The sequence below is a fragment of the Pyxicephalus adspersus genome, chromosome 3 (genome assembly GCF_032062135.1).
Source record: "Pyxicephalus adspersus chromosome 3, UCB_Pads_2.0, whole genome shotgun sequence".
Taxonomy (NCBI): Eukaryota; Metazoa; Chordata; class Amphibia; order Anura; family Pyxicephalidae; genus Pyxicephalus; species Pyxicephalus adspersus.
The window spans coordinates 23,429,412-23,441,529 of NC_092860.1; the positions used below are offsets into that span (position 1 = coordinate 23,429,412).

The 12,118-nt window shown below is 41.6% G+C and overlaps 2 protein-coding genes across 6 annotated transcripts in view; both read left to right on the forward strand.

Annotated features, from left to right (window-relative positions):
• TSEN54 (tRNA splicing endonuclease subunit 54) overlaps positions 1 to 382 on the forward strand; it is a 7,162-nt gene extending 6,780 nt beyond the window's left edge. The window contains exon 6 of the mRNA XM_072403227.1: positions 4 to 382. Coding sequence (XP_072259328.1) covers positions 4 to 216 — 213 coding nt within the window. The 3' untranslated portion in view covers positions 217 to 382. The remainder of the gene's footprint in view (positions 1 to 3) is intronic.
• Positions 383 to 8,987: 8,605 nt separating this feature from the next.
• The window catches only part of LLGL2 (LLGL scribble cell polarity complex component 2), a 41,961-nt gene continuing 38,830 nt past the window's right edge, over positions 8,988 to 12,118 (forward strand). For 4 of the 5 annotated variants that reach the window (XR_011919739.1, XR_011919738.1, XM_072403935.1 and 1 more), the window contains exon 1: positions 8,988 to 9,066. The gene's annotated coding sequence lies outside the window, so the exon portion shown is untranslated. Of the gene's footprint in view, positions 9,067 to 10,881; positions 10,901 to 12,118 lie in introns of those variants that run through there. The other variant, XM_072403936.1, reaches the window with a different exon arrangement.

The following is a 12,118-nucleotide window of genomic DNA, read 5'->3' on the forward strand; positions in this document are numbered from 1 at the left end:
AAGAGAGTAAAGGCAATTACTAAACTACATAATACCAATACCATTCATTGTCTCTCTGTTTATAGCTTTGATGAGCAGATTCCCACTCTGAGCACACTAAAGACCCTGGCCTATCAAAGTGGAGATGTACCAGTGGTATTTGCTCTGGTAGATCATGGAGAAGTGGCCTTTTACACTTTCAAAGACTTTCAGCCCCCTGTGGACGTATATCCCTGAGAAAGACTGCTGTGAGCATGTGGCATGCACTTAGATTGATTTGGGATATAAATATATTTTTCTTGCACTGCTTCAGAATGAAACAAAATTCATACATGCTTATTTCAGTTTAATGAAATATTCAAATATGTTTATTTTAATAAAAGACACAATTGTTACACTGAAATCCAGTTTGCTTGTTTTTTTTTTTTCCAAATATACTAATTGCATGTGCCAAAAAACCCTAGCAACTGATTGTTTATTAACGTGTATTTAATACATGGAAATGTACCATGGAATGCATTTTGGTATCTGCTCAGTGGGTGCAGGACGGTGAGATTTACCTACTGACTTCTTAAGAACTCTGCATGTGCTGAAAATCTTGAACAGTATTATCAGCCCTGCAGTTCTTTCTGTCACCTACAGAAAACCTCTTCCCTTTAGCGCTTGTAAAATTGCACTTTTATTGGTGCTGACTTTTAAAACCCATATTTTTTTTATCCACTGTCATTTAGTACATTCATTCAGTTTATTGGGCTGCCTTTAGATGTGAACATTTTCAATCCCCATAATACACAAAGAAATGGAGAAAAATGCCTGAACATAGACAAGTTAACATAAAAAAAAATATGCTATATTAAAAAAAAAAAAAAAGAGTTAATATGTCAGTTAAAGCAACAGGCTCAAAAAGTATTGGAGGTTATTAGCAAGAAGTCTATATGTATACCACAAAGTTTGAACGAGTGGGAAATTGTCCACTTCCTTAGTGCATTCCTTTTTAAATAAAGATCTAGGATTTGAGAGGTTGGAGAGGATACACTTTCATCAGTGAACCTGGGTGATTAAAAAAAACTGGAATGGATTTGGTCCAGGATTAAAAACACTTGCTAACAGGTAACAAATTACTTTAGGAAATCCATTCCAGATTTGCTGGATCACTCAGCTTCACAGAAGAAAGTGTATCCTTCAGCCTTGGAGAGCTTTAATAAATCAGGGCCCTAGTATTTATGATGGGGGAGTCTGACCACTGTGTACAATCTTCTCTAGCACATTCCACATTAGGTGACAGTCCATGTGTGAAAATGATGTCTCATACCCCCTGAACTGCTCGTTCACAATCTAAGCCCAATGAATCCTGGATTTGTCATCTTGGAATATTCCCGTGCTGTTAAGGAAGCAAAAAAATTCACTGATGAAAAAAACCTGGTCATTCAGTATTTTTAGGTAGTCCGCTGACTATTATTTTGGGAAACTAACAGGCTTGGTGACCTTTTTTTGGCCAGTCATTTGGGTACATTTGGGTTTATAATCTCCTACATGTATAATACATTTTACATGTGGGTGTATAACCCCTTTACAGTTTGATTTATCTTTACATACAATAGTGAAAATAATCAAACTCCTTCCTAATCAGCACGACTCACTTCTCTCCAATGAAGAGTTTTCACAAATTAATAAGAGTGGAAGGGATTTAAAAATGTGTAAGAATGCTGCTATTGTATTCCTAATAGCCCCTATTAACCCCCATAGGTGTGTCACAGAAGACTATCACAGTTTCGGTACTGGTGGCTTTTATTGTATCATTTTTTTCCCCAAGCCTTTGTAAATCTAATTTAATCACAGAGCAATTAACCTACTTGCACGCCTTTTAATTATACCAGCATTTTACAATAGTATAAAAAGGTATTCCTGAATATGTTATAAAACTCCAAAAACCTTTTAAGTTTCATTTTAAAAACTGGAGCAAAGAAAAGCATTGGGTTATTTCCAATAGCAACCAAAAGCATTGAAGCAGTTGAATTCCCTGGTGATGGTTAGATTGTGAATGCAATCATCTGATTGTAAAGTGTGTCCAGCCACAATTATATGTATTTCAACTTGGATCCAGGAATCACTATGCAGTGTTCAATGCAAACAATTTTAAAGCGCGGTCGAAGAAATTGTAGGTGGTTGGCACTCCCTGAATTGTGACCCAACTCATCAGTAACCTGATAGCTAGCTAGGGGGAACACTGCTGTGCTTATGAAGCCAGATGGGGAGGGGGTGTAGATTGTCTGTCTTGGTCAGCATAAGTTGTCACTTTGACAGGAAGGAGCTGTGTCCTCTCCTGTAATTCATTTAACCAATTGTGCAAGACAGCTTACATGATTCGCTGAACAAAATGATAGAGAGGTCACAGATCCTACCTGTCATAGCAAAGGCTGCAGCCGACAAGGGCAGCTGCAGCCCAGTTTGGCACAGCCTGGTACTGGTTCATGGCTTGGTGGTTGGGGGATGCTCTATATGCATCCTGGCTTCATTATAAAAAATTGGGGTTCTATTGGGCAATAATCTACCCAGATGTAGAATGACTAGATTTATTTTCCAATGATGTAACACAAATCAAATTCAGATAGATGTAAATGTAAATAGGGCAATAAGAAACTTCTTGGTACTGACACATAGCTCATTCGTAAGCAAGAAGCTGTAAAGTGGGTCTGTTGGGGAATACCTCTGCTGCATTGCAAACAGGTAAGCAAAGTGTTAGCATACTATTTACACATATGCGCAACAACCATTCCTAAATATAAACAATTATTCTTTCCAGCAGAACTACTTGGTTATGATGTAATTTCCTGCCTCTGTAACTGGTAATCCTTATATCAGCAGCAGATAACAGGTTAATGGCCCAGCTTCTGATAAAGTTCAAAACTACAGTCTTTGAAAAAAGGAAAGGTTGTGAAACATGTACCGATGACTATTACCAATACTTTATCTAAAATTTCAATCGCTAATCCGACAAACTAGAACTACCAGTTCTGGAAGTTTAAAATTAGGATGCTGCTAAGAGAAAGTAAATGAAACTGCAATAGTGTAGGCTAAACCCACTTACATTCCTTTTATATTACTAACAAAGGGCTGCATCCAAAGCTTATCCCACAATACAATCAACGCAATTAAAGTTGGACTATCATTACAAAGAAAAAATATTATCTTTGCAAATGGAAAGCCATCAGTCCCTCCTTGATCCTAGTCCTGCGCCGTCCTATCTTCCCTCTTTGTTTCGGCAGGACATCAGGTGCTGCCCTCTTCTTCCTCTTCTTCCAGGTTCTTCTTCCTACATCACCCAATCTCGCACTGTGCAGTTGCAAGATCAGGTGACATGCCTTTCTTGAAGTTGCCATTTGCAACCCATATTTAATGTACAGCGCTTCATAATATGTTGGTGCTATATAAATACAGGTAATAAGTAATAATTTTTTTAAAAAGTGTATATATTAACAAGGGTCCATTAGGAAAAAAATACAGGCAATAATATGAATCATCCAGAACCATCTGCTGCTATAATAATGGTCTTTGTATTTATACAAGGCTGCACCTAGAAATGCCAGGCACCTATGTCATCACAAAGGATTGCACAAGTCGTCCCACCTGTTGGAATGTTGTAACCAAAACTTCAGGACTTCAGCACTGAAACTTTTCTAAAAACTACAAAAAAAAAGAATATAAAAAAAAGAGAATGTAGGTGACTGGGTATGTTAGTTATATTAGGTTACATTATTGTATATTTTCTATATTATATATAGGTTTGATGGAACATTATTCCTCAGTTCCTAAAACTCAGATCAGTGCATTGCCTCAAAATAAGAGCTGTTTATTTTAAATGGCATCCAAACGCTCAAAGGCAATACATGGGTTGCAGCACAAATCAGTGCATGGTAATACAAAATGACAAAAAGAGTGAATGAGCCTTTAAAACTCTTTCACTGCTTTTTATGATTATATACATTTAAATGTTCATAGCCACAGATCACCAATAAAACTGAAATTCCAGGAAAACATAGGTGTATATACAAATAAATAATTATAATAATAGTAAATACACAGATTAAATACATAAGAGGTATTCTTCTGTACATCCAAGATGCTCAGAGGTTTACCCAATTCTATCTCATGGTGCAGCTCTGTCAAGAAGGGGGAGTGCCTGATCTTTCTATGGTTCAGATTGAGTTTCTTTTACTGGTCCACTTTGCACCCCTACCCTGTGACTGGACAGTGAAAGGAGAAGCAGCAGGTTCACCATCAGCGTGCTCCTTGCACTGAAGCATACTTGATTGGCTTCTTGATCTGCTACACTTTTCCCCTCCCTGAGCTCTGCTGTATGTAAAGTATGTATTTAATGTAACTGATACCAAGTCCTTACAATACTTACTTTTAAAGATATGTTAGTGGTTACAGAGATTAATGTAAAGCAGAGCTAATAGTAAACACTGGGAGCAGGCAGGACCTTTGTTGCAGAAGGGACAGGCAATGAACGTTAGTTCCACTTTAATTGTGTCTTTTATATTTATCTAAAGTTTTGTATAAAAAATTTGGTTTTACACCATAACTAGCCCCTCCTCCTCCACACAATCCCCACCCCCGAGGTTCCCCTGGATAGTTTAAGGCACAGAACATAGGAATATCTGCAGCCAAATTTGCACCAAACCAACTGATCCAATAGATTTTCTGGTCAGTAATGAGTAATGTCTTCTTTGTACTATGTGCTTGTAGTTACCAACCTGTCAGATTACTTCATCTGAGATTTTATGTGAGATCCACCTGGGATCCAATCAAATACCAAATGAGCAGTTACCTAATGACTACCCAATATCAGCTGGTAAAAAAGGGTTCATGTATAGCAGGGGTGCCCACACTTTTTTGGCTTGTGAGCTTCCTTTAAAATGATCTACCAACAATAAAAACTTGGACTTAATAATTCCTGTGCACGCTAGAGTTTATTTTAAAAGGCAGGGCTCCGCGTTCTACTCGTGTTGCCTTTGCGATTTACCGGTAGATCGCGATCCACCTGTTGCGCACCCCTGATTTATAGGAATGAGCAAAAATGTATTTTTGTGAAAATACATATTTTTATGAATATTTTTTCAATTTTACTTCTTTTAATTTTTTAAGCCCCCTGCCAAGCTTTTGAGTTAATTGCAAAGCCACCAAATTTGCTGGAAATTACAGGAGGACCTGATGGAATTTGTCCCCATTAAAATATAGACAAGAAAATACATTGTAATAGAAAGATGACTTTAAAAAAAAATAAATCACTCGGGACATGTTCCCACGGGTTTCACTGTCACCGCCTGCAATGTTTGTCAATGCTCACAGGGAACACATTTCTACGTGTTTCACATGTGGCATGTTCCCACCAGTACCCCTGACTTCAGTGGGGTTCAGGAGCATTGCAATTCACTTGTAAAATTAGAAAGGTAAATTAGAAAGTTTGTTTACTTTACCAAAAATTTCACTGACAAAATTAAGGTTTTTGTGTCAATTCAACTGAAATCACCTGGCCATCCCTAATCCTAAAGCAACAGGTCTCTCTATTATTCTAAGTAAAACTCTAGGGGGTCTAGTTATTCACTAGTACATTCCCTAGTGGAGAATCTTCCAGGTCCATGTCTTTCAATGCCAATAATTGATTCTCCACCAGGGAATGTTTCAATGAATATCAGATTCACTGCTTAAGGAATAGACCCCTATGAATACTGGAAGCCAATTGATATGGTATGTAAACTCTCTACTGTTGTAGCTGTTACAAGAAAACTTAAGTGTGCTTACAAATGCTGATGTGTTCACTAAAATTGAAACAAAAGAAATACAGAAAAGAGTTGTGCATTTCATGGATAAAAAGAACCATGGAGCAGAAAGAACAACATGTTCACTTTAGGATTGAAATCCAGGATATAAAATACCCCGGCAATATGGCCCTCTTGCAATTTAAGGGTTAAGTGCTCATCTGGCCCTTGGGTAGCTCCAGCCAATGATCTCCTGTCCAATAATTTGGGATGTGGCAGCGCCTCACCATCCTCACATATAATACAGGACCGCTGATCCAGCATTGTACATGATGAGAAAGCCTAGGACCACCTTTGGTTGGTGAAAACCAGTGGAAGTTTTGGCCATTGCCCAGAATGGGGCTTTAATACAAGCTGAACCAACTGCACATATTGACTTCACTCCTCCATTGCTGTATGCAGCTAATGACAAACTTGGCAAAATATAGAAGACTAAGTGGGATGGATTGGAACATGGTAAAGGGCCCATTTAGACCTGAGGGTTATGGTAACATAAGGTAAGGCAAGCAACATGTGTTTCCATATTGCAACAATAAACATTTTAATTGACACCGAGGCATGGCACATGCTTTGTAGGGCATTGTAACAAATGACAGCACTTGGTAGTGTGTTATGTTATTAAAAACATTTTTGGGATGAAATAATAAGAAAAAGAAGAAAAAATGGAGACAGTCTTTAATGGTGACCCAAATGCTTCCATTAGGGAACAATGGCAGGTCATATCCAATCACAAGGGTAAATATTCTGTGAAATGTTTTGAAGTGTATGCATACTAAATAATGTTAAAGTTTAACATTCACAGATATTTATTACCTCTCAGAGATCACATCGCCCTGGTGGATTGATGAACAACCGCTCAGGAGTGATTACTGTACTTTCCTATGGAAGAGAGAACAGCCAGGTGCTGCTTTCTCAAACCCCCTCCGCTCCCTATAAAACTGAACAGTTATGTGAGTACAGTACTTATCTGTTCTATTATCACTGGAGACAATCATGTTACAAACTGTTTCCAGAAATCTGACGTCTATCAGAACAAAGCTTTACAAAGTGCCAAATGGGCTGACGCATTTTGCACTACAGCACCTGATCACTTGCACTTTACAAAACACACGAACATTATTAATGTTGCCGTAGCCAAACCGTCAGCATAATTCAATTTAATATTGATCATCTGTATCTCCATATCCATACAAATGTATCCATTTCATATATAAAAATGTAATTTATATCTTTTATTATAGTGAATGGGGACAGAGCAGTACAGGGCCCTCTACTGCCCCCTAGTGGCCTTCATCTTCCTAACCCAATTTACCAAACCATAGCAAACAATTTGCTGTGCATATGGACTAGGAATATAATAAATTGTTGTTTTCTTTAATTTTCCTGCAATAATTCCTTTTTATTCCCCTATTAGATCCATCTTTATGTATGAATGACATGTTGAATATAGATCAACAATACCAATATGTTTGAAACAAAGGTATATTACAGTCTGCTAGTTCTCGTTATTGGGGACACATACAGATGATCAGACCAGTTATCAATAACTAATGTTAGCTGATTGGCTGCAGCAATTTACTTTATATAGTGTGAGTGTATTGTAATGTGTCAGTCTTGTGATTAAGCAGTTTCGAATGCATTTAGCTACTTGTGAACGGCTGAATAAAAGTCTTTTAATCACATATGCAATCTGCCCTGGACATAGGGAATCAGAGAATGAAATCACTGCATGCCATGGGTTCCATGCCTATCCTCAAAACTGTTGTATGTCAGAGAATGGGTTGGAGGGAAAGTCAGATGCACGGGGGCCACCATAGTGGCAGGTATAATTCTTCTATTGCAAAGAATTTAGGATTTTTTGAGACTCAACAGCAGGGACAGTTCTAAACAAAATGAGGCTTCAGGTAAAAATTAAATGGGGGCCTCTGATTCCATCTCACTCAACCCCCTGCCAATCTGTAAACTTGGGCCCTGGTCCTAAACGCACACCATTCCAGCTCCCTGTATCCCCTGCTATCTGGTTGAATTGGGCCCTAGAGAAAGTAGGGGTCTGGGCAAATATGATCGGGGTCCCCCAGATCTGCTGCATTCCAGCTCCCTGTACCCCTTGCTATTTTTTTAAATTGGATCCTGGTGAAGGTAGGGGTCCAGGGCAAATATGAAATGAGAAGCCTGGAACCACAACATTTCAGCTAACTTTATCCCTGCCATTCTAGTGGAGCCCTGGAGAAGGTGAGTGCTCTGTGCAAATCTAATGTTGGGGTCCCGGATGTACAGCATTCCAGTTCCCTTCCCCCACTTTATTACATTAGATGGGACAAGGTGGTGGCCCTGAGTCCGAATTAGTTTCCTTTGAAAACAGACCCCTTGATCAGGACATTTTAATTGATCTTGCTGCTTTGGCTTGCATGGACAAAATAAATGGTCATTTTTAATCTATTTTTAGCACTGTGGTAAAATCCATAATTGAGTTCCATAGCCAATACATAGAGGTTCTGATTGAGGTTTTTATTTTTGTAATGTCCTAAGATGGATCTGACCATTGGTACCCCCAAAACTTTGTTCAGGAGACCTACAGTCCAATCCAATTCATTTCACCTATTCTACCACCTGCTCGTCCATCATCATACAAATTCTGCAGGCAGTGTAGGGATTTGTAGGAATCTAATGCCATATCTAAACATTTATTGCAGTTTGTAAATTTCTATTTCTATATATTGCTTGCACCATCCCTACAAATGAGCTATTTTTTTTCTCCTGCAATACACATGTGTGCAATCTAATAACAGATTATTTATTAAAAAGAATTAAATTCCAGCAACTCACTGGAGGGAATTTAGGAAGTGTCTCTCCTCGCATTATTACGATCGGTAAGGCTGTTATAGTAGTGTGATCCTAGTAATACTTTGCATGAGCAATTTATTCTCACTCCAGGGATTATTTTTCTGCAGCGCGGAGTGTTACGGGCGGGTCCATGGAGTGCTGCTACACAGGTGAGCCAGGTGCGCGGATGAATCCATCCCATGAGTTCCCAATCCCATGACACATTATTCATGAGCTGAGGGGCGGGGCTATATTCTGGTAACGTCATCTAGCCGTGTGGGCGTGGTCATGGAGCCAGAAACCTTTTTTTCATTGGCTGATAAGCGTGAGGGTGTCATGAATATGTAATAAGCCGGCCCCCGGCTGAGGGAACCAGGAAGCGGCTGCGGCCCAGGCGCCTCCCGCGGGACTCGGATAGGGGGAGCAACCGGACACGGGCAAGGTGAGGTGGCGTACGGCTGGTTGTGGGGCACCGGAGCGGGGTAAAGTGATATGTGTGAGGGGTGAGGTGAAGGTGCTGTGACGGATACCGGTGGCCCGGTGACGCTGTTATGTTTGCGGTGACTGTCTGCTTGTTCTCCGGGCGGTGTAGGTGGTGTCACAGGTGCGGTGATGGAGGATGGACGGTGCATGGGGCCAGCTCAGCACATATGTGTGTGTGTGGTACAACAGGTGTGTAGCCCGGTGGGCGGGGCCTAAGTTACACTTAGAGGGAGGGGGGCACTGCTGAGTGCACCGATCATTCACCCACGGGGGACCGATCTGCTGAATCGGGGTCATTGCCACACAGCGAGATGGTCACTTCTATTCCATGATGACAGCTGGAGACATTTATGGGATGCAGGGGATGGGAAGTGTTGGATTTAGGTAGCAGCAAATCAGCCCGATTCATGTGTGATTTATCAGGGTGAAGGGGTTCCATTATTTGTTTATAATCTGTAGTTTTTTTTACCTGGAGTCCTGACAGTAACAACTTCTGTGACAACATTCCCTTGTGTCAGGACCAGGTGGGGTCACAAATCCCCGGCCTCTCCTATGGTATAGAGGGATTTATCATCTCAGTGTAACTGATGGCAGGGAGCAACTGGGTCAGCTCACAAGAATTCTGCTAAATCTTATACATTACCCAGATAATCCCAGGGGGAATGGTGATAAGTACTCTCATCTCATCAGTTGGAAGGGCCTGATGGAGTCGGTCATTAGTGGTCTGCAAAGAAGAGCTTGCCCTCTACTTTGGGGGTAAAGAAGGGGCGCCCGCTTGGGTTGGCACTTGGTGGTGGCGCGTCGCCTGTCTTGGGTTGGCACTGGGTGGAGGTGCGTTGCCCATCTTGGGTTGGCGCCGGGTGAAGGCACGTCGCCCATCTTGGGTTGGCACCGAGTGGAGGCACGTTGCCGGTCTTGGGTTGGCGCCGGGTGGAGGCGTGTTTCCGGTCTTGGGTTGGCGCCGGGTGGAGGCGTGTTTCCGGTCTTGGGTTGGCGCCGGGTGGAGGCGTGTTTCCGGTCTTGGGTTGGCGCCGGGTGAAGGCGCATCGCCTGTCTTGGGTTGGCGCTGAATGCAGGCGCGCCACCCTTGGGTTGGCGCTGGGTGGAGGCGCATTGCCCGTCTTGGGTTGGCGCCAGGTGGAGGCGCGTCGCCCGTCTTGGGTTGGCGCTGGGTGGAGGCGCGCCACCCGTCTTGGGTTGGCGCTGGGTGGAGGCGCGCCGCCCGTCTTGGGTTGGCGCTGGGTGGAGGCGCGCCGCCCGTCTTGGGTTGGCGCCGGGTGGAGGCGCGCCGCCCGTCTTGTGGGTTGGCGCTGGGTGGAGGCGCGCCGCCCGTCTTGGGTTGGCGCCGGGTGGAGGCGCGCCGCCCGTCTTGGGTTGGCGCTGGGTGGAGGCGCGTCGCCCGTCTTGGGTTGACTATCCTTAGGAGAAATGCCCTTATGTTGTTGGTCGGTGTATAAGATGTTCCTCTTAGACAGATCATTGGTTTTTCTGGTAACTCATCTGAGCCACTCCAATGGCTCTTTGGGTGATATTGGCCCCAGGACTATACAGGCACCATCAGGTGGGGAATCAATCTGCTATTGCTTGGATGAACCCTACCCTCTGCCTAGATGGGGATGATGTCCTTCAGATCCCGGCTAGAGTAGACATTAGGAGGGGGGCTTGCCCAAAGTGAGCAGATCTTTCAATTTCCACTTTGTGTCACTGACCTGGGATGAGCATGTATATCAGGAAAGTCACAGAACAGTACTAAAGGAAGAATGTCGGTATGACAGCCAGCAAATATTTAGGAGGTCGGTGAATATTCAGTATTGCTGATGTATCATGCAGTGTGCCTGGAACTGGTCATGTCAATTCTAATTATCATCATCATGAAGTTTTATAGCTTGCAGCATCTTAGAGAGCCCACAGTCCTGTCTGATGCCTCACAATCTAATGATCCATGAATGTTTCTCTTCAAATAAATATCTGGCCCATTGCACTACTTGATTGCCACTGATAAGTAGTCATTGATCTCTAACAATTGGGATAAAAGTATGTGTAAGCTACGCAGCCATTCATTAGCTTTGTGTGAGTGTAGCTCATGGCTGCTACATGATATTTGTCTGTCTATCCTAAAATTATTGGTATATTTCGCTCTGCTTATTGTTTTCTTTAGCAATCTATTTTTTGTTACTTTGTTGCAAGTGTTCTGGCTCCATAATCATATTTGTAACACTCAGGGTTCTTAATATTATTTTCAGTATGATTGGGATCACTTCATGCTTCGTTGTTGTATACAGCTTTCATAAGCAAATCGATTTTGTTACTTGTTGGCTCAATGCCTCTCCTGAAGATCCATTGGATGACCAAATTTCAGGCTGACAACGAATGCTGAACAAAGTCACAAACTGCGAGGCATGCTGTGATGGCAGACATATGGAAAAATAAATCTTACACTGCAGATTGATCTGATAAAATGTTCAGATCTGAAATGAATCGGTAAACGTTACTTCTGACCTTAACCCTTACCCAATCAGTCCAGAAAAATTTGCATAGGTAGTAATCCTTAATAGGTTTTGTGTGGTTTACAGACCATTTTATTCAAGATTCTGATCACTTTCTGTCCTTTTCAAAGCAGAAGTGCAGAATATTGTGTCTAACAGACCCCCTGAGAACCTGTGAGCGGCACTAATATATCACAAAGGGTGCTATTTAGCCTTCTTTTGCAATGAAGTTGTATTAAAAATGTTTTAAATAATAAAAATACCTCCTTACAAAAAAAAGTGCCCCCATATAAAAGCAAATATTGTGTGCACCACATGCGTTGATTGCCACGCACACCAGATTGTTAGCACTATATTGATGATCCGTAAAGAACTTTAAAGTTTCATCAACAAACAATTTTTTTTGCCATTGCACACGTGCTGTTTTTAATCTGACCATGTTTGGTATCTATTTACTTGATGGAGCCTCATCTGTAACATATTCCAACAAACTGGATTCCACAAAGCATGTGTGGGTATTATATG